At 47.8% G+C, this 23,373-nt stretch overlaps 1 protein-coding gene across 3 annotated transcripts in view; it reads right to left on the minus strand.

Annotated features, from left to right (window-relative positions):
* Positions 1–656: 656 nt before the first annotated feature.
* Positions 657–23,373, minus strand: part of LOC140480854 (pituitary adenylate cyclase-activating polypeptide type I receptor-like) — a 280,791-nt gene continuing 258,074 nt past the window's right edge. For 2 of the 3 annotated variants that reach the window (XM_072576361.1, XM_072576360.1), the window contains 3 exons: positions 6,579–6,708; positions 1,101–1,142; positions 657–969 (listed from right to left, as the gene is read on the minus strand). In XM_072576361.1, coding sequence (XP_072432462.1) covers positions 781–969; positions 1,101–1,142; positions 6,579–6,708 — 361 coding nt within the window. In that variant the 3' untranslated portion in view covers positions 657–780. Of the gene's footprint in view, positions 983–1,100; positions 1,143–6,578; positions 6,709–23,373 lie in introns of all 3 variants that reach the window. The other variant, XM_072576362.1, reaches the window with a different exon arrangement.

Consider the following 23,373-nt stretch of genomic DNA (forward strand, 5'->3'; position numbering starts at 1 on the left):
GCCAGATGCGATTGTATAGGGCTATGTGTCCCCCATCCACAATGGCTGGGAGATCTCTATAGGGTCACTCGATGAGGTTACGTGTCCACTCTATGAGGTTGGGTATGCGAGGTTACGAGTCACTGTACAAGGTGAGGATCATCCTCAGGAGGCCGCCCTTGTGTTTGGAGGCCAGAAGCAGCAAAATAAAGACAAGCCAGCCTCACTCTTCTACGACTTCAATAGCACAAAGAGCTAAAAGCAACACGTGGAGGGGTGAGTGGCCCGGACCCCAGGCAGACGGGACACACCAGTCGGAGAGCCGCTCCTCGGGCCCGGAGAGAAACGAGTCAAAGTCCCACGGTCCGCGCCGAGGAGTGTTCTCCACCAGGGGGCACCGTGCGGTAGGTTTGGTGATGGCTCGTGGAGACTGGGACTGTCTGCCGTGGCGGTACCAAGGCATCCAGCCCTTCCCAACCCAGTCCGTAACGTCCAACAGCAGTCTTCAGAGAAGGGGCAACGTGCCTCTGTTTTATTCCGTGCGGAGGGGCGAAGAATGGGGGAGTAACGATGGTGGTGGTTGGGGTGGAGGGGGTGGATCTCGTAGACGAAAAGACGACCAGTAAACGCGACACCTTTCACCGACAAGACATTTTTAAAGGGTCGCCCTGTCCATACATTGGGAGACGGAATTCTTTCGCAGGTTCTGATGCCGATGAGGGAGGTTGGGAGAGGATTCGGTGTGAGGGGGGGGGGGTTGGTGATGGGCAGGGGAGTTGCCACGTGGAGCTAAAGGGCGGCTCATGTGGCTAAATTCTCAGCGTTGACACTGGACATCCGGATTTGCGAGCTGCTCTTGCTAAGCACGGACAGTTGGGTCCCACCATTGGCCCCACTGCTGGCCAGGGATGGGTGACGATGCTTGAGGTCAACAGCAAAGTACCTGTTGACCTTCCAGCTCCTCCATTTCCTCTTGATCTCCGACTGCACCTTTGGGAAGAAACTTAAAAATGTCATTTAAATGTACCCAGCTGCATCAGAACTGAAGGGATCAAACACACACGCACAGAAATCGAAAGAGAATCTTTTCTGTCAGGAAGTGGAAGATAAAAGCAGCTTACCTCCCCATTCAAGAAACAATACAGAACGGCTACAACAAACCCCTGCAAAGAATAAACAGGTCACATCCAGAATTAGTGCAGTTTAAGGAATGTTACAATCTCAAGTCACCATAGCCTCACTGTCATAGAGATGTACAGCATGGAAACAGACCCGTCCATACCGACCAGATATCCCAACCCAATCTAGTCCCACCTGCCAGCACCCGGCCCATATCCCTCTAAACCCTTCCTATTCATATACCCATCCTAATGCCTCTTAAATGTTGCAATTGTACCAGCCTCCACCACTTGCCTCTGGCAGCTCATTCCATACACATACCACCCTCTGTGTGAAAACGTTGCCCCTTAGGTCTCTTTTATATCTTTCCCCTCTCATTCTGAACCTATGCCCTCTAGTTCTGGACTCCCCGACCCCAGGGAAAAGACTTTGTCTATTTATCCTATCCATGCCCCTCATGATTTTGTAAACCTCTACAAGGTCACCCCTCAGCCTCCGACGCTCCAGGGAAAACAGCCCCAGCCTGTTCAGCCTCTCCCTTTAGCTCAAGTCCTCCAACCCTGGCAACACTCATGTAGATCTTTTCTGAACCCTTTCAAGTTTCACAACATCTTTCTGATAGGAAGGAGACCAGAATTGCATACAATATTCCAACAGCGGCCTAACCAATGTCCTGTACAGCCACAACATGACCTCCCAACTCCTGTACTCAATACTCTGACCAATAAAGGAAAGCATACCAAACGCCGCCTTCACTATCCTATCTACCTGCGACTCCACTTTCAAGGAGCTATGAACCTGCACTCCAAGGTCTCTTTGTTCAGCAACACTCCCTCGGGCTCTCTCAGAGAGAAAGAGAGAATACCAGCTTCTATCTGCACTGAAGGGTTTTGAAGTCTTCTCCCCCTCTGCTGATAACACACTCTCCCATTACTCCATTTTCTTGAAAGACTCAAAGTGAATTCTTGTAAATCAGGACATCAAGTTGGTCGACTGACAGGCAACATCATTCCATCGGCAAATGAAGATTGAGGTGGCAATGACAGAGTCAGATTGGCTGGGGCAGGATCAGGCTTTGGATTGGGGGTGTTGGGAGGCTAGTGAGGTCATGTAGTGAAAGCATCTGACCAATCAGAGTTCATTATCCTAGCATGGGTCCATCAACCACAGATCTCCTTCTGCCATCATTTGACAGTGGCAGCTTTCAGGAAAGGGATAGGAAGATAGAAAGGGATAGGCGAATTAGAAAAGTGAGTTGGCCATTCGGCCCCTTGAGATGACTGGCCATTCAAGAGGATCCATGGCTGATCTGATTACTCCACCAACATTTCCACCAACCCACTGTAGCCTTTCCCTCTCCCCCATCCTTGCTCACTTAGCAAGAATCTATCTGCCTCTACCTTGAAGCTATGTAAAGATTCCTCTTCCTGCAGAGTGTAACATGCTCAGTGAGGTGACCTCATAGAATCGGAGTTCCCTGATTGGGGCTGTTAAACTGGTCCACTCAGGGAGCCCTGGCTGACAGAAATAAACAGGAGCATCTGACAGCGAGATCAGTGTCATTTTTATTAGAAGCAAATATTTATTTTTATTAGAATCCCTACAGTGTGGAAACAGGCCATTCAGCCCAACAAGTCGACACCAACCCTCTGGACAGTAATCCACCCAACCTACACATCCCTGAACACTATGGGTAATTCAGCACAGTCAATTAACCTGTATATCAATAGACTGTGGGAGGAAACCCACACAGACACAGGAGAATGTGCAAACTCCAAACAGACAGTTGCCCGAGGCTGGAATCGAACCTGGGACCCTGGTGCTGAGAGGCAGCAGTGCTAACCACTGAGCCACTACGCCGCCTCCAACTTTGGATGTCTTAATGAAGGGTGACCTAGTGATGGGGTAACAGTCTCTGTGGAGTTATTGCACTTCTGTCCCTTTTCAAGAAAAATGTTCAAGACACACGGTCCTCTGTGGGAAAAAGTTCTTCCTCATCTCTGTTTAAATAGATAGCCCCTGATTTTTAGACAGTGACTCCAAGTTGCAGGTTCTCCCATAAGAGGGTACATCCTTTCCACATCTACCCCGTCAACATAGAGTCATAGAGATGTACAACACGGAAACAGACCCTTTGGTCCAACTCATCCATGCCGACCAGATATCCCAACGCGATGTAGTCCCACCTGACCCATATCCCTCTAATACTGGATGAGTGGTGCTGGAAGAGCACAGCAGTTCAGGCAGCATCCAACGATTTCGCTGCTCGTTGGATGCTGCCTGAACTGCTGTGCTCTTCCAGCACCACTAATCCAGTATTTGGTTTTCAGCATCTGCAGTCATTGTTTTTACCCCATATCCCCCTAAACCCTTCCTAATCATATACCCATCCAGATACCTTTTAAATGTTACAGTTTGATACAGCAGTTCGCCTCTCACTCCTTGGAACTGTAGTGGACTCAAACTCAGTGTGTCCAACCTTCCCTGATAAAGCAACAAGCCCATTCAGGGGTTAGGTAGGTAAACCCTCCACTGAACTTCCTGGGGTGGCTCAGTGCTTAGGACTGCTACTTTGCTGTGCCAGGGTCCCGGGCTCGATTCCAGCCTCGGGCAACTGTCTGTGTGGAGTTTGCACGTTCTCCCTGTGTCTGTGTGGGCTTCGTCCGGGTGATCTGGCTTCCTCCCACGATCCACAGATGTGCAGGTCAGAGTGGATTGGCCATAGGGGATTGTCCATAGTGTTCAGGGATGTGTAGGTTAGGTGGATCAGCCATGGGGAAACGCAGGGCCGGGGAGCTGAGGGTGGTGATGGGTCTGGGTGGGATGCTCTCCTTCGGAGGGTGAGTGTGGTCTGCTTCCACACTGTAGCAATTATATTCTATGAACTGCTACCTACATATGAAGATCCATCCCCAAATAAGGTGATCAACACCATATCAAGTTTGGAGAAACGATTATCCTTGTGGGATTATCGCCAGATTATTTATCCAGAAACCAAGCTAACATTCTGGTGACCCGGGTTCAAATCCTGCCACAGCAGATGGTGGAATTTGAATTAATCAAAAAATCTGGAATCGTGAGTCTAATGATGACCATGACTCCATTGTCAATTTTTGGAAAAACCCATCTGGTTCACTCATGTCCTTCAGGGAAGGAAACTGCCATCTTTACCTGGTCTGGCCTACATGTGACTCCAGGCCCACAGCAATGGGGTTGGGTCCTAACTGCCCTCTGGGTAATTAGGGATGGGTAATAAATGCTGGCCTTTCCAGTGATGCCCTCATCTGGTGAATGAATTAAAAAAAATTCCAGGTGTGGTCTCACCAGGACCCTAAATAAGTGAAGCCAAATTCCCTACTTTATATTCAATTCCCTTCAGGAAAAATGATATCATTCTATTCACTTTCCTGATTACTTGCTGTACCTGCACACTAACCTTTTACAGTTCCTACACTGGGACACCCAGATCCTTCTGCACCTCAGAGCTCTGTCACACAGGGGCGGCTGGAGAAACTCAGCAGGTCTGGCAGAGAGAGAAAGAGAAACAGAGTTAGTGTTCGGGGTCCGGAATGATTCTTTCTTCAGATTGGATGGGGGATAGAACATTGACTCTGTTTCTCTCGCTACAGGTGCTGCCAGACCTGCTGAGTTTCTCCAGCATCTTTGACGTTGGGGAGATATTTCCAGCACCTGCGGTATTTTGCTCTTATCTGTAATCTCTCACCACTTAGATGATATGCTTCTTTTTTTAATTCTTCCCATTGAGATGGACAATCTCACACGATGCCACATTCGACTCCAACCCCTATATCTCACTGACTCTCAATAGATAACCAACCAAGAGATGGACTTGCTGTGGAGATCTTTCTGCACTTGGCTTAGTTGCTGTGGTGTTGCCATGGTGTTACCAGACCATAGGGGCTGCTCTCTCATTAGAGAGAAGCGACTGGTGGTGATTTAACCTGAGGGCCACCAGACCTCAGGTGAGGGAAGAGGTTGAGAAGGAGAGTCCTTCACGGTAATGTCAAACCGGTGATGGGAATTGAACCCACACTGTTGGGCATCACACTGCCCTGCAAACTAACAATCCGCCCTCCAGACCTGTCCATCACTCCCCCCTCTGACCTATCACCTTCTCCCTCACCTTCATCCACCTATCGCTCTCCCCAAACCCCACCCCCTCCTATTTATCTCTCAGCCCCAATCCACAAGCTTCATTCCAGATGAAGGGCTTTTGCCTGACACATCGACTCTCCTGCTCCTCGGACGCTGCCTGACCTGCTCTGCTTTTCCAGCACCACACTCTCGATCTGATCTCCAGCATCTGCAGTCCTCACTTTCTCCAATCTAACAACCCAGTCAAATGAACTAAACCGAATCTCCCTCCCCCACCCCCACCCCCCTGCCTTGGCTTAGTGCCAACATCAGAACAGAGAACATCAGATGACATTCACCGGTGAATGAGAGATCCCGAGTTTAAGCTAGAATCAGGGAATTGGCTGCCTGGTTTTCTTATTCCGTATTTATTTATTTGGAATGTGCTACTGAAAAGGATGAAGGAAGCAGATTCAACCATTAGGGGAGAAACAAATAGATAAATTTGGCCTTGGGAAAGAGATTCAGCCATCACACCGAACGGCAGCAAGCTTAAAGGGCTGAATGGCCTACTTTGCCCCTATAGCCTTCAAAGGAAAGCTGGATATTTGAGTGGACGGAACTACCTGGGATAGAGCAGGACTTATGGTGTCATGGGATTTGGGGCTAGCATGGGAAATTGACTTCGATAACCAGCCATGAGCTAGAATGGTGGAGCAGGCTGAATGGCCTACTCCTGCTCCTCTGTTCTTTATTCCTCCCTCGTTGAGTACAAAGTGGCAGCAGAGGTTGAAGGACCCGATTGGGAGCATTTGGATTCAGCAAGAGGAAACCTGGGCTTAAGATTCATAGAGTCAATCAAACGGAAACAGACCCTTCAGGTCCAACCAGACTATGATCTGAAACTAAACTCGTCCCACCTGAATCCTGTGACACTGTGAAAACAGCACCAGCAAGGAATTGCAAATAATAATCGGGATTATGTATCCCCAGGATGTTTGATCTTGGGCTTTTCCTTCAAACCCGGTTCCGGGGTTGCCCACTGTTCGGACACAGCAGCAGCTCAGGATCGCGAATGGGCTTTGGCAAGGATTGGGTCTGTGTCGCTGGAAAAGCACAGTAGGTCAGGCAGCCTCCGAGGAGCAGGAGAGCCGACGTTTCGGGGATTCCTGATGAAGGGCTCTTGCCTGAAACGTCGACTCTCCCGCTCCTCAGACGCCGCCTGACCCGCTGCGCTTTTCCAGCGACGCGCTCTCGATTCTGATTCTCCAGCGTCTGCAGTCCTCACTTTCTCCAAGTGGGTCTGACCCACTGAGGAAACTGTGTACCTCCCTGTGTCCGGCTGCTTAACACTCAGCGGTTTGACAGCGCTCTGACCAAGTTACCTGGAAGGATCCTAATCCCAGCTCGAACACCAGCCGTTCCCTGGTGTTCACATCCTCTGGGTAAAAAGCAAACACCGTGTAGTGGATCCCAAACAGCGGAATCAAAAGAAGTGTTGATCGGGCCAGTCTCCTGTGGGGAGCGAAGTGACCAGGTGGGGTGGTGGGGGGGAGAGGTGGAGAGAAATAACAGCCATTAACACAGGTGAGCTCAAGGTTGACGAATCAAATTATTTCTTTAAACACGTACAATATAGACAGGAAGAAACTAATATTTCAAATTCTGTCACACTTGCAGCTCAAAAAGTAAACTGGGCGGTTGGCTAAAATGGTGTACTTTCTGCAGTAATGTAGCCTCCTCAAGATCATGAGTGTCAGAGTGAGGGGCTATTATTGTAAGAGCTTACAAACTAGGGGCAGGAGTTAGCCCCTGAAGACTCCTTCTGCAATTTGAAAAGGCCATAAGCTGTTCTGAAAACCATGCCACTGGAGATCACAGTGGGTTCGGCAGCATCCATGCAGAGAGAGCAGGCTAACGTTTCGAGTCCAGGTCAGCTTTGGCAGAGATTCACCTGGACTGGAAATGTTAGCTTGCTCTCTCTGCATGGACCCACTGTGATCTCCAGGGGTTCATTTTGTTTTCAGAAAAGATTCCAGCATCAGCAGCGATTTCCCCGGCATATTGCTGATCTGCCCCCGCTTCTCCAATTTCCTGATTCTCCCAAAGTCATTGAGTCACGCAGTACGGAAACAGACCCTTCCCGATGAAGGGCTCCGGCCCGAAACATCGATTTTCCTGCTCCTCGGATGTTGCCTGACCTGCTGTGTATTTCCAGCACCACTCTAATCTTGCCTTTGGTCCAACCAGTCCACCTTGAACATTATTCCAAACTAAACTAGTCCCACCTGCCTGCTCCAATCATTCCAAACCTTTCCGATACAGGTACTTGTCTCAATGTCTTTTATAACTGCACCCAAATCCACCATTTCCTCAGAAAGTTCATTCCACACGCAAACCACATTCTGTGTAAAACATTTGCCCCCCATTGTCTTTTTTAAATCCCTCTCTCCTCTCACCTTCAAAATGTGCCCCCTGTATTGGAATCTCCCATCCTAGGATAAAGACAACTTTCATTATCCTTATCCATCTCCTCAATATTCAATAAGGAGTTGGGGGGCAATGGCCCAGTAATAGTATCTCTAGACTATTAATCCAGAGACCCAAATAATGTCCTGGGGATCCATCATGGCAGATGGTGGAATTTGAATTCAATAGCAAAAAGAAAATTTGGGATTAAGAGTCTAACAGTGACGATTAAATCATTGCCGATTGTCTGAAAACCCATTTAGCTCATTAATGTTCTTCAAGGAAGGAAACTGCCATCTTTACCTGGCCTGGCCTACATGTGACTCCAGGCCCACAGCAACTTGGTTTACCCTCTGGGCAATTAGGGATGAGCAATAAACACATGGCCTGACCAGTGATGTCCACATCCTATGAGTGAATATGAAACAAAATCTAGATTTGACTCCGTGATGACTCATCCACAGCGACACACCCCACTCACCCAGGATGGAGACTTCCAAAGCTCACGCAAATCTCTCAAGGAAGAATACTCTCTCATTTCTGTGCCCAAAGTCAATCCTGAGTCCCCATATTCCAGATCCCCCAGGGTGATGAAGCAACATCTCACTATCCACTGTGGCAAGCCTTCTTTAGAATGCTATGGGTTTCGGTGAGATCAGTCTGTGTTACCCCACCCTGTCAGCTCAGAGAGCCATTTTATAGCTATGGAGATCAAAACTGCACACAATACTCAACATGTGGTCTCACCAAAGCCCTATCTAACATGACTTCTTTAGCTCTAGGCAATTCCCTTCCTAATAAATAAGACTGTACTGACACATGAGGGAGGCTATACTGTACTAAAGGTACGTAAAACAGCACGGAAACAGATCCTTCGGTCCAACCTGTCCATCCCAATCTGACCTAGTCCCATTTGCCAGCATTTGGCCCATATCCCTCCAAACCCTTCCTATTAACTCCATGACCTTATAAAAACTACAGCATACCAAGGGTCAGAAACAGGCCATTCAGCCCATCGATTCCCTGCTACCTATTTATAGGAGCAATCGAGTTAGTCCCAGTGCTCTGAGTCTTTCCATAGAATTATCCTTTTTCTGAAAATTTTACCCTATTCCGTTGTGAAGGCTATTATTAAATTCATCACTTTGTCAAGTAGTCCGTTCCAAATTCTAACGATTTGTTTAGTAAGAAGGTTTTTCCACTGGTCCTGTTGCCAGTCATGCTCAATGTGTGTTACTTGGATATCAACTCTTTAGGCATCAGGACACATTTCTCATTGCATAGTCCTACCCCAACTCAGCCAGCTCCATTACATTTCCTCGTCACCTTCTCTGTTGTGGAGAGCATTGCCCTCGCTTCACCAGTCATTACCCAACCATAATCCATCATTGCTAGAAAGGTTCTCGTCAACTCTCTTTCAATCCAAGTCCAAAACTTTGAACTCCTTTGTGAAAGTGTCCAGATTTACACTCAAACCCTCAGCTACAGCCAAACTAGTGTTTTGGAAAGGTTTAACACGACTCTGTTTCTGAGGAAATTTCATTTAACCTGAAACGTTAACTCTGATTTCTCTCCACAGATGCTTCCAGACCTGCTGAGTTTTTCCAGCAACTTCTGTTTTTGTTTCTGGTCTAGAAAGCCCAGGATCTCACATCTTTTAATAACTCTTTCGTTAATTCATTGGATGAGGCCGTCACTGACCCAGGCGGTATTTATTGGCCATCTCTAATTGCCCCAGAGGGCAGTTAAGAGCCAACCGCAGAGCTGTGGGTCTGGAGTCACATGTAGGCCAGACCAGGAAAGGATGAAAGCGTCCTTCCCTATAGGACATGAGTGAACCAGATGGATTTTTACCCCAACACCGTTAGATGCTTAATTCCAGACTTTAATCCAAATTCTGCCAGCTACTCTAGCAGGCTTCAAACTCAGGTCCCCAGGATTACATGGGTCTCTGGGGCAATAATCTAGTGATAAACCCATTTGCCATTGCCACCTCTCAGCTGCATTGTTAACCTGTCCCACCGCCTCCATGGATCAATCTACAAACACTCCGAGCTCTCTATCATCTTGCACTCCCGTTAAAATTGTTCTAAAATTTGCTGTGAATTTATCTTTTCAATCTTTGCACGAGAATCGATCACCCGGCACTTTTCAACGTTGGATTTAATCTGACACGTGCTGTTTCACTCCCCTGCCCGTCTGGGTCCAAGGGTGATGATGGATTTCCTCATTACCGGCGACATTTTCAAGTTTCGCATCATTTTTAAGCATCAAAGGTCTGTCCCAGGTCGGAGCCATTCACCTGTATCGGAAAGGAAGGTGGTCCTAGCATTGAACCTCCACGCAACATTGGGAAACCGCCATTCCCCACAACTGCCATTTTGCCAACTTAACATTGCAATGTGAAATATAGTAACAGGAGGAGGCCATTCAGCCCTTCAAACCTGCGGTGCCATTCAATGCTGATCATGGGTGACCATCCCCCGTGTCCACTTTCTCTCAGATCCTTTGATTCCTTTAGTCCTAAGAGCGATACCTACACCTTTCATGAAAGGTTTGACCTGGGCCTGGGCAGAGCATTCCAGAGTCTCCGGGTGAAGAAATTTCTCCACATCTCTGTCCTAAGAAGTCTATTTCTTATTCTGAAACTGGAACCCCTGGTTCTGAATTCCCCAATCCTCAAGAACATCCTTTGTCTGTTTACCCTATCTGCTCCTGATAGGATTTTGTAGGTTTCAATGAGATAATGCTCCCTCCTGCTTTATTCTACTATACCCCAGTACATGTGGTCCTCACCAATCCAGTCCTTCTTCATAGTAGATTAGATTACTTACAGTGTGGAAACAGGCCCTTCAGCCCAACAAGTCCACACTGACCTGCCGAAGCGCACCCACCCAGACCCAGTCCCCTACATATAACCCTGCACCTAACACTACGGGCAATTTAGCATGGCCAATTCACTTAACCTGCACATCTTTGGACTGTGGGAGGAAACCGGAGCACCCGGAGGAAACCCACGCAGACACGGGGAGAACGTGCAAACTCCACGCAGTCAGTCGCCTGAGACAGGAATTGAACCCAGGTCTCTGGCACTGTGAGGCAGCAGTGCTAACCACTGTGCCACCGTGCCACCCTAGTGAGTCCTACTATCCCAGGGATCAGTGTCAGAAACCTTCTTTGGACCCCCTCAATGGGCAGAACATCCCTCCTCACATAAAGAGTCTAAAACTACACACAGTATTCCAGATCATCTCTGTCAATGCTGATCCAAACTGCCAACGTCCCTTTTCTCTCCAACTTGTCAACGAACCTACAATGTTGTAGCTAATCCAAAATGGAAAGTCAGTATCTGGAACACCAATCCACCCAACAAATCTAACGGAAAAGGATCAGCTCTGATCAGATCTGGGGCCGTCTCTATCTTTGTGTTGGATCTGTGGACATGGAGAACCGCCCAGTTCAGTCACAAGAAGACTCACTGAGGAAACCCTTGATCCTGATTGGACCAAGGAGCAGCTGGTCTTCACCAGTCCCGATTCCCAAGCTTTTCTCCCACATTATCGTGCGTAAACATTTCCTCACTACCTGACTGTCAGGTCTCCCCTTCCCTTCGTCTTTGAGCACGAGTGTAAGGTTTGCAATCTTTTCATACCCATGTTGAGGGAACGCCAGAAGATTGAGGGCAGTGCCTCCACAATCTCTACCCCCAGTTTCCCTCAGATACACCTCGTCTATTCTGGGAGTTTACTAATCCCTGAACATTGATTATCTTTATCTCTGTACGCATTCATTGACCATAGCTTTTGCAAAGGTACCTTCCTTAGCCAACAAAACCCACAATGTATTCGTACCTCTTTACCTTCATCAAATAATCTTCATTTCCTTCACTACTTGCCTCTACTTCTCTTCTGAAAACCCTTTACTTCTTCATGTGAGTGTCACTGGTTGGGCCAGCATTTATTGCCCATTCCCTAATAGCCCTTGAGCAAGTAACGATGAATAGCCTTCTTGAACTGCTACAATCTATAGGATGTAGGTCCTCTCAAAAGTACTGTTAGGTAGGGAGAATTCTGACCCAGTGATAGTGAAGGTGATGCTAGTGTTATTATACCTGGAGAAACCCTTCAGATTCTCTCCAATGGGAGTCATCCATTTATTCTCTGGCCATTTCTCTCTCTCACTCATTTCCCTTTTCATTGTTCCTCTACGCCTTTTTGAATACAAAAGGAGAAAGTAGCCGTCGTGTTGCTATGGTCTGGCGATGGAGGAGTCCAAGGACCTGCATGTCCTTGGTGGAGTGGGAGGGGGAGTTGAAGTGTTCAGCCATGGGTTAGTTGGGTTGGTTGGTCCGGGTGTCCCAGAGGTGTTCTCTGAAACGTTCCACAAGTAGGTGGCCTGTCTCCCCAATATAGAGGAGGCCACATCAGGTGCAGCGGATGCAATAAATGATGTGTGTGGAGGTGCAGGTGAATTTGTGGCGGATATGGAAGGATCCCTTGGGGCCTTGGAGGGAAGTAAGGGGGGAGGTGTGGGCGCAAGTTTTGCATTTCTTGCGGTTGCAGGGGAAGGTGCCGGGAGTGGAGGTTGAGTTGGTGGGGGATGTGGACCTGACGAGGGAGTCACGGAGGGAGTGGTCTTTTCGGAACGCTGATAGGGGAGGGAAATATATCCCTGGTGGTGGGGTCCGTTTGGAGGTGGCGGAAATGACGGCGGATGATACGCTGTACATGGAGGTTGGTGGGGTGGTAGGTGAGGACCAGTGGGATTCTGTCCTGGTGGCGGTTGGAGAAAGGAGCAGCAATAGGCCATTCAGCCCCTCTATCCTGTTCTACTATTCAATACAATCAGGGCTGATCTTATCTAGGCCTCACCTCGACTCTCCTGCCACCCTCCGTAGCCCTCCAAGCCGTTACTAATTTAAAATCTGTCTATCACCTCCTTCAAATTATTCAACATCCCCGTATCCACCACACTCTGGGGGAGTGAGTTCCACAGATTCATGAGTAATGGCTCTTCATCTCTGTATTAAATCTGTCATCCTTTATCCTAAAGCTATAACCTCTCGTTCTAGATTGCCTCACATGAGGAAACATCCTCTCTACATCTTTAATTGCCAATTCCTCTTTAGCAGCTTATAAATCTCAATTACATCTCCTCTCATTCTTGCAAACTAGTGACTTCAGGCCTAAACTGCTCAAGCTCACTCCATAAGGCAAACCTTATGTGGGTAGCATGGTGGCACAGTGGTTAGCACTGCTGCCTCACAGCGCCAGAGGGTTCGATTCCCCTCTCCGGCAACTGTCTGTGTGGAGTTTGCCCATTCTCCTTGTGTCTGCGTGGGTTTCCTCCGGGTGCTCCGTTTTCCTCCCACAGTCCAAAGATGTGAAGGTCAGGTGAATTGGCCATGCTAAATTGCCCCATAGTGTTAGGTGCATTAGTCAGAGGGAAATGGGTCTGGATGGGTTACTCTTCGGAGGGTCGGTGTGGGCTGAAGGGCCTGTTTCCATACTGTAGGGAATCTAATCTTAAAAAAAACTGGTCTCTGCAAATAGTCCAGTGACTAGAAATTGTAAGGAGAGTCAGCCAGGTGGACCTCATAGGCCCAGAGCTCCCTGGGTCTATTGAGGCTGTTAACCTGGTCCAATCAGGAAGCCCTGGCTGACAGGTATAAAGAGGGGTGTTTCTGCTCCTGGGCCTGGCCAAACTGGCCATCAACAGGTCCAGGCAGCGGGCCGTGGAGGGGGTTGTTAGGGCCGACTGCCTGCCCCTCTTCCGGGGTTACGTTAGAGCCCGGGTGCCTCTGGAGAAGGAGCACGCGGTGTCCACCGACACCCTGGAGTTGTTCAGGGAGAGATGGGCGCCACAGGGAGTGGAGTGCATTATTTCCCCCTCCAACTCTATTTTGATTTGATCCCTACCCTCCCCTTCACTGTTTTGATCACACAGCATTGCCCTTTGATGTGAAGGGCAGTGCTTGTCACTGGCCACTCGGGTGTTTCCTTTCTTCCTGGTGGTAGGAACTGAATAAGGATTCGTGCATCTTGTGTCTCTCAAAAAGCAAGAAGAAAAAATAAAACAGGAGTGTCAGGGGTTCTGCTCTCTCTGAGAGCTGACTCTGAGGGAGCTGGATCAGTGTCAAGGACTCTCTGTGTGTAAGTAAAGGGGGACTTGGTGACAGGATACTGGCCTCTGTGGATTTTCAGTGACTCCCCTCTGAACTGACTCCAGCGCGAGCACCTCCCTCAAAAGGGACCAACACTGTACAGGTGATCGGCCATCTCTCTTTGGGGCTCTGCCTGTGTCACACTAACGACTCAAATCCTTTCGTCAGTTGGTGAGAGCTGGGGGTCACACTGAGCTAAGTGCGGTGTGTTACTGACCGTGCTGGGCAGTCACCGTTCAGAGGGAAGTGCTGAACGTGCTTTAAAACAATAAAGGGGAAGGGCCGACATTGGCACACGGTCCGAAAAAGGTTTCACATTCAATTATCTTCAAGGGGGAGGGGGAAGCAAATAATATTTAAAAAACCGAAAGAACTGCGGAGGCTGTAAATCAGAAACAAAAATGGATGTTGCTGGAAAAGCTCAGCAGGTCTGGCAGCATCCGTGGAGAGAAATCGGAGTTAACGTTGCTGGATCCGGTTCTGAGGAAGGGTCACCAGACCCGAAACTCTGATTTCTCTCCATAAATGCTGCCAGACCTGCTGAGCTTTTCCAGCATCTCCTGTTTTGTGAGGAAATAATGCAGTTGGCTATGGGTCATGTGGTGTCGGTAACTGGATTGCAATGGAGACAGCCAAACTGGTACTTTAGAATGGAGGTTCAAATCAAGTCAGTTAAGATAAGATTCAATCTTATTAAACAGTAGACCAGGGTGGCACGGTGGCTCAGTGGTTAGCACTGCTGCCTCACAGTACCAGGGACCCGGGTTCAATTCCAGCCTCGGGCAACTGTCTGTGTGGAGTTTGCACATTCTCCCCATGCTCCAGGTTCCTCCCACAATCCAATAAGGTGCAGGTTAGATGGATTGGCCATGGGAAATTGCCTGTAGTGTTTGGTACATCAGTCAGGGAAAATGTAGAGGAAATAAGGGAGTGGGTTACTCCTTGGAGGTTCGGTTGGGACGAAGGGCCTGTTCCCACATTGTAGGGATTCTAAGGAGGGCTGAATGGCCTTCTCTTGTTCCTTGTTGGCTTTTGGGGGTACACAGACTCTGGTCACACATGAATTCAGTGAATAAAGATCTGGAATCGAAGGCTAGTCTCAATGATGGTGACCATGACAGCCATCATATGTTGCTTTAAAAGCCTGCTTGATTCACTGATGGGAAGGAGATCTGACACCTTCACTTGGTCTGATCTATGTGTGACTGGATATGGACGATCTGACTCGATACTGCAACAACAACCTGCACTCACATAGCGCCACTGACACACACTAACATCCCAGACAGTTCGCAGAAACGTCTCAGGGATATTGTCGCCTCTGGAGTCAAAAGGAACAAAGGGGCGATCTAATCAAGACACACGGCACGAATAGATCAGGTAGTGACGAGACACAATCTCTTCGAAGGGAGGGAGAGACTGAGTTAAGGGGACAGGGGTTGGAGAATCTGGGGCTGGGCTTTGTGGGGATGACCTCAAGAAAACCAGACTCCCACGGATGCTTGTTGAGGCCGCGGGGGTGGGGGGCGGGGGTAGGGGTTGGGATTTTGAAAACTTCATAACTCAGACGCAAAGGGGATTAATCACAGGTTTCAAAAGCTCAGGGGACTAGCTATGATACAGAGTAGGCACAGTAGATTAAATGGCAAAACAGGCCTGAGGGGCTGAATGGTCTATTCCTGTTCCCTAGGTAATCAGAGAAAGGACAAATTATCCTTTCGTCTCTTGCAGAATGGGAAAGGTATAATGAAAATCGAATAGATCAGGTAGTGACGAGACACAATCTCTTCCAAGGGAGGGAGAGACTGAAAATTTTTTCCACGTATGGAGTCAGCTATTACAAGGGGGCATAGCTTTAAATTAAGGGGGGGTAGATATAGGACTGATGTTAGGGGTAGCTTCTTCACTCAGCGAGTCGTAAGTTCATGGAATGCCCTGCCAGTAGCAGTGGTGGACTCTCCCTCTTTATGGGTATTTAAGCGGGCATTGGATAGGTATATGGAGGATAGTGGGTTAGTGTAGGTTAGGTGGGCTTTGATCGGCGCAACATCGAGGGCCGAAGGGCCTGTACTGCGCTGTATTCTTCTATGTTCTATGTTCTATGTTCTATGAAAAATATCTGCTGTACCACCCTCAAGAGCAACAGACCCCCACTGAGTGACACACTTGAGAATTTGCAAAAAGCTGATCAGCTCCACTTTATAAATTTGTAATATTATTTAGCAAACTGGGAACAGCACGGTGGTTCAGTGGTTAGCACTGCTGCCTCACAGCGCCAGCGACCCAGGTTCAATTCTACACTCAGATGACTGTCTGTGTGGAGTTTGCACATTCTCCCTGTGTCTGTGTGGGTTTCCTCTCACAGTCCATAGGTTAGGTGGAATGGCCATGCTAAATTATCCTGTAGTGTCCAGGGATGCCTAGGCTAGGTGGATTAGCCATGGGAAATACAGGGTCTGGGTGGGATGCTCGTCAGAGGGTTTTTATGGGCTTGATGGGCCAAATGGCCTGCTTCCACACTGTAAGGATTCTATGATCAGTTACACAACGCTTTTAATTATTGAAATATTTCCTTAAGATACATATGTTTTGTAAGTGAGGCCTAGCCATTATAGACAGGCACATGTGTCTGTGAAGGCCAATTCTGTTCAGTATGTTGGATAACACTGTAGTTGGTTCCAGTCCCACCTGGTTCAGTAACGCCTTTATGTGTCAGCCTTACTTGGTTTGACCTCCAGACCCACAGCAACCTGACTGGCCCTTAACTACCCTCCAAACTGGCCCTAGCCAACCACCCAGTTCAAGGGCAACTGGGGGTGGGCAATAAAAGTTGGATGCCTACATACCATGAAAGAATAAAGTAACAGATGGCTTGTACGCATGAGCTTTACGAAAAGGATTGATGGCAGGTAGCTGATGGTTCGAGAATATCTGCATGAATTGCAACTAATATTCACTCTCATCTGGTGCAAAAAGAAAACAGGAAACATGGCTTGACCATGGCTAACAGAAGAAATTAGGGACAGCATTAGATCCAAAGAGGAGATGTGTAAAATTGCCAGAGCAAGCAGCAAGCCTAAGGACTAGGAGCATTTTAGGATTCATAAAAAAACAGAAAAGTCAAGAGAGGGAAAAGAGATTAAGGGAATAACATTCCAAGAACATAGAAACTGACTGTAAAAGCTTCTGTAGAAATATGAACAGAAGATGATGAATAAGTACGAATGTAGGTCAGGAGCTGGGGAAATTACAACGGGGAACAAAGAACTGGCAGCGAATTTAACGCATATTTTGGTTCTGTCTTCACAAACAAGAACACAAATATTCTCCCAGAAGTGGTTGACGGACAGGATAAATGGGACTTTTTCCAAGTGGCAGTCAGTAACTAGGGGTGAACTGCAGGGATCAGTGCTTGGACCCTAGTCATTCAGCATGATATAATTGACTCGGATAAGGATACTAAATGCAACCTTTCTGAGTTTTCTGACAACACAAAACTGGGAGGCGTTGTGAGTTGTGAGCAAGGATGCTTCAGGGTTATTTAGACAAGTTGATTGAGGGGAAATATGTGGCAGATGCAGTAGAGTGCGGCTAACTAGAAAGGTCAACCTACTTTGGTATGATGAACAGAAAGACAATATTATTGAAGTTGTGATAAATTACAAAGTGTAGATATACAGAAGTCCTTGTACACCAGTCACTGGAAGTAGACAGGCAGGTTCAGCAAGCAATTAGGAAGAAAGATGGCATATTGGCCTTCATTACAAGAGAATTTGAGTGCTGAAGTAGGGATGTCTTACTGCGGTTATGCAAGGCCTTGGTGAGACCAAACCTGGAGTAATATGTACAGCTTTGGTCTCCCTACCTAAGAAAGGATATACTTGCCATAGAGGGAGTACAGTGGAGGTTCAACAGGCTGATACCAGAGATGACAGGAATGTCCTGTGAGGAGGAATTGGTTCAACTGGGCCTGTACTTACTAGAGGTTAGAAGGGTGACATAGGATCTGATTGAAACATGTAACAATCTAACAAGGTTGGACAGACTAGATCCAGGGAGAATGCTTCCATCTGGTAGGGGGTTTAGAATCAGAGGACGCTGTCTCAGGATACAGGGTAGACCATTTAGGACTTTTGGGAGTGAACCTGTGGATTTTTTTACCTCATAAAGAGGTCAAGTCCATGAATAGATTCAAGGAAGAGGTTGATACATTTGTAGATCTCAAAGGGACAAGGAGAGCCAGCAGGAACATGACGATGAGATCAAGGATCAGACCATGATCATTATGAGGAGTGAAGCAGGCTGGAAGGGCTGAATGGCCACTCCTGCTCCTTTTTTCCTACAGATGTTGTATTGGATTAACAAGAAGAAGATGCTGAGAACTCAAGATCCCTGCTTCAGAAGACACAGAACTGAGTTTAACAAGTCCTGTCACTTGTGAGGCTGGAGTCTGAAAGTGGCCGTGGATTTTGCTAGCCCATGCTGGACTCACCCAACTGCATATTGTGATGCACCTCAAGGTCCAAGAGCCTGCCACACTTGACTCCATTGACCCAAAACCAAGCCAGGCAATGGGGGGGATGGGCAATAAGCATTGGGCTGGCACAAGCACTAAGAACAAATGATCACCTTTAGATGATCATTTTGCCAGCACTGAGGGACAGAAATCTTCAGAAATGTTTTTACAAACATCCACTTGAGAAATTACCACCTCTGAGTTCCAAACAACCATGAGTCCAGATCTGCGCAATTACCTGAAACCTGATTGACAATATCTTCGGCTCTTAATGAGGCACAACTGAAGGACGAATATTGAGAAAATACACTCTAGATCAGAGTGGTGCTGGAAAAGCACAGCAGGTCAGGCAGCATCCGAGGAGCAGGAAAATCGACGTTGCGGGCAAAAGCCCTTCATCAGGAATGAGAATTGAGAAAATGTATCCCACTGGTTAGGTGGCCAGGGGATCTGTTTCGACCTTCAATGTTCATTTTCAAGTACGTTCACAACACAACTGCCAAGCAATGATCACCTGCAACAAGAAAGCACCAAAACATCGCCCCTTGACATTACCACCACTGAATTCCCCCACTGTCAATATCCTGGGGTTATCATCGACCAGAAACTCAACTGGACTCACCACATAAACACACTGGCTTCAAGAGCAGGTCAGAGGTTAAGAATACTGCTGTGAGTAACTCCCCTCCTGACTCCCCAAAGCCTGTCCACCATCTACCAGGTACAAGTCAGGAGTGTGGTGGAATACTCCCCACTTGCCTGGATGGGGGCAGCCCCAACAACACTCAAGAAGCTTGACACCATCCAGGACAAAGCAGCCCGTTTGATTGGCACCACATCCACAAACATCCACTCCCTTCACCACCAACACTCAGTAACAGTAGTGTGTACTATCTACAAGATGCACTGCAGAAATTCACCAAAGATCTTCAGACAGCACCTTCCAAACCCATGACCGCTTCCATCAAGAAGGACAAGGGCAGCAGATACATGGGAACACCACTCCCTGCAGGTTCCCCTCCAAACCAATCACCATCCTGACTATATATGGCCATTTCTTCAGCGTCCACTGGGTCAAAATCCTGGAATTCCCATTCGAACTTCCACCCTTTCCTTGAGTAAACTGCAGCAATTCAAGAAGGCAGCTCACCATTGCCTTGCCAAGGGCAATTGGGGAAGGGCAATAAATGTTGGTCCAGCCAGCAGTGCCCATACACCATGACCAAAGAGATAAAATGACTGTTGTTACTGTGGGGCTAGTGTGTTAAATTTGTTATGTTAGGTGTGCTGCATCTGAGGTTCCTTGGGATGGATAGGAATTGATGTGGTGAATAACCAAAGCCACAGCCAACTTGGTAGAAAGTGTTTCTATTGATATAGTGTACCTTACAGCATTACCACTTTTGCACTTATCAGAAATGGTAATCCATTTCCACACACCGCGATAGTGATCTGCTCATCAGCTCATCAAAAGGAGAAGAAGGACTGGACAATCACTGGGAATAACTCCGCTGCTCTCCCCTGCAAGGTGTCACAGGCTAATACTTTGGGGAGGGGGGCGCCGAGGTAACCTTGGATAAGTCGCTCAGTCAGTCTCCGCGTCCTCTGACTCTGCTGCACCTCGCTCACCGGTCTCAGTGGCCTGAAGTCCCTTCACCTGACGAAGGAGCGGTGCTCCAAAAGCTTGTGATTCCAAATAAACCTGTTGGATGATGACCTGAGGTCATGTGACTGCTGACATCTTAAGGTAAGGCTCTTTTCAATGTTTTCATCCATTTCCAACATCAAACTGGACAATGTGAGGAAGCACCATTTTGCTTTTGTGATTAAGTCATATTTTCCAATTTATCAAATGGTTAGCTGGATTCCCTTATCAATAAGATTCTTGCACAAGGCCTTGGGCCTTCCTAATCTCCCATTACCTCAGAATCGGATTAAAGTTGACATCGTACCAAGGATAGCTGACCCATACTGAGGTCAGAGGTCGGTGTTCAGGAGTGTGTGAAAGGAGGGAAGAGGCAGGGAGGTTTCGGAGGGACGTTTGGAGGTTGGGGCCCAAAGAACTGAAGGCAGAGCCGCCGTCGATAAAGTGAACAATAAAAAATCTGGGATGCGGAAAAGAATCTGAGCAGCATAGGGGCTGGCCAGCTGGGTCTGGAGGGGATTAACGGAGGGTAAGGAGTGACAAAATCATGGATACATTTGGAAAACAAGGATGCAAATGTTTAAAACTGAAGTATTTCCAGACCGGTTGGGAACATAGGAATGATGGCAGAAAGGATATCGGTGAGTTCAAACATAACAACAGAGTTTACGCTGAGCTCAGGCCGATGGAAAAGTGGCAAGTGGGAGACAAGGTACAGGATTCTGGAAAGGTTCCCTTCAGTGTCGGCACCTGGGCATTGTTGGCTAGGCCAGCCTCTCTTGTCCATCTCAAGTTAACATTGAGCAGTAGAGCTATCTCCTTGAACCGCTGCAGTCCAACTGGTGTAAGTCCGCCCGCAATGCGCCTAGGGAGGGAATTCCAGGATTTTGACCCAGCGACTGTGAAGGGATGGCGATATATTTCCAAGTCAGGATGGTGAGTGTCTCGGAGGGGAGCTTGCAGGGAGTGGGGTGCCCATTTATTGGCTGCCCATGCCCTGTTGGCATGCCCCACATGCCTGTCCTCGGCATCCTGCAACATTCCAGTGAATCAAAGATGACATTCCTCTAGTTTGTGCTGGGATTGACTGGAGCACTGCAGCATGCCAGGGACAGACACGTGGGGCATGTGAGTGGGGCGCTGCGTTAAAATTGCTGGCGACGGGAAGGTTGGGTTATGATCACTATTTCCTCCTGCTCTGATATTCTCCAATTGGACCAATAACCTTATGGGGGCATACACTAGTCCAGTGGGAAGAGGGTTTAAACTGGAGGGACAGGGGGGATGGGAACCTAGGTGGGGGGGATGGGTTAGAAGAGTGGGGAAGACAAGGTTGGAGTCAAGGTCAGAGTGGTGCTGGAAAAGCACAGCAGGTCAGGCAGCATCCGAGGAGCAGGAAAATCGACGTTTCGGGCAGGAGCCCTTCATCAGGGGTGGAGATGAGAGACAGCAAATATAAATAAGAACGAGGGAATGGTTGTAGGAAGCGACTGAGGAAGATTCTGGGAGAAATCAGTTTGCTCACCACAATCGGGAACGGGATTCCGGAGGACCCAGTGTCAACAAGCATTGATGGCAAAATAGGGAAGGTGGGAACAGGGAAAAAGGAGGGAGGGAGGGTAGGCTGGAGTGCTGATGGTGAACAAAGAAATGCTCACCTTCCAACAGACAAGAAAGAGATCAGGGCAGGGTAAAATTGTATATATAAATGCACAGAGTATAGTGAATAAAACTGGCAAACTGGAAGCCGAAATTGTTCAAGGGGGATGTGACACAGTAACATTGACAGAAACATGGCTCAGGCCAGAACAGGACTGAATGTTTAACAAAAAACAGAAACTGCTGGTAAAGCTCAGCAGGTCTGGCAGCACCTGTGGAAAGAAGTCAGTGTTAATGTTTCGGGTGCAGTAACATGGGGCAGCACACTAGCACAGTGGTTAGCACTGCTGCCTCACGTGGACCTGGGTTCGATTCCAGCCTCAGGTGACTGCATATTCTCCCGGTGTCTGCGTGGGCTTGCTCTGGTTTCCTCTCCCACAGTCAATGTGTAAATGTCGAGTGACGGGGGAATAGGTTTGGGTGAGTCAGATGGTTGGTGTGGACTTGTTGGGCCAACTGGCCTGTTTCCACACTGTAGGGATTCTAGGATTTTCAGCATCGACAGTTCTTTTGGTTTTTATTTGGCTTAATAACTGGGTTATAAAGTTTTTAGTGGAAACAGGGTGGATTAAAGGGGAGGAGGTGTAGCAGTGTTGGTCAAAGATTACATCCTTGCCCCTGAACGAAATGCAGTTCCTAAATTAGAATCTACGCGGCTAGAGGTGAGAAACAGAAAGGGAGCAGTGACCATGTTGGGTCTTTCTGTTGATCTCCATAGAGTGGGAAGTGGAGACCACTTGAAGACAGATGATGTAAATGTGCAGGACTAAAGTGGGCTGTGATATTTGGGGATTTCAGTTCCTGGAGACTGGGAAACCATTAGAGTGTGGAGCATAAAAGGGGAGAAACGTGTGCTGGAGGACTTTCTGAAACAGTATATTTTCACTCCGACTAGAGAGGAAGCTGTGCTGGATCTGATCCTTGAAAATGAGGCAGGACAAGTGGGGAATGTCAGAGTCAGGGGGAGCATGTGGGAAATAGCGATCATAACGCAATAAGGTTCAATATTAAGTGGGAAAAGGATTTATAAAAATCAATCAATGGTTAAGATGCCAGACCGGAAACGGGTAGATTTTAGTGGTCTCAAAGTTGAGGTGGAGCACGTTGAATGGAAACACAGTTTGGTGGATAAAACAGTAAATGGAGAATGGAAGAATTTCAAAGGAAAGATGAAGAGAGTGCATATTAATCACAATAGATATCAGGAAGCGTATCCTCAGCTGCTCAGTGGTTAGCACTGCTGCCTCACAGCACCAGGGTCCCAGGTTCAATTCCAGCCTCGGGTGACTGTCTGTGTGGAGTTCGCACATTCTCCCCGTGTCTGCGTGGGTTTCCTCCTACATTCCAAAGATGTGCAGGTCAGGTGAATTGGCCATGCTAAATTACCCATAGTGTTCAGTGCATTAGTGGGAGGGAAATGGGTTTGGGTGGTTTATGCTTCGGAGGGTCGGTGTGGTCTTGTAGGGCCGAAGGGCCTGTTTCCACACTGCAGGGAATCTAATCTAATCTAATTGCAGGAGAGAGCCTAAGGTGAGAATAAGGAAGGCAAAGAGAAAGTCTAAGGAAATGATGGCAGGTTCCACTGAAACAAATAGCAAGATGCTCTTCAAACACATTCATGGTGAAAGGTTAGTGAAGGGTAGAGTGGGGCTCATAAGGAAAAAGTAGGTAAGCTGCTCACTGAAACAAAGAACAGATAACGGTGATAGATAAAGGAGGTGCTAAAAA

The sequence above is a fragment of the Chiloscyllium punctatum genome, chromosome 8 (assembly GCF_047496795.1).
Source record: "Chiloscyllium punctatum isolate Juve2018m chromosome 8, sChiPun1.3, whole genome shotgun sequence".
Lineage (NCBI taxonomy): Eukaryota > Metazoa > Chordata > Chondrichthyes > Orectolobiformes > Hemiscylliidae > Chiloscyllium > Chiloscyllium punctatum.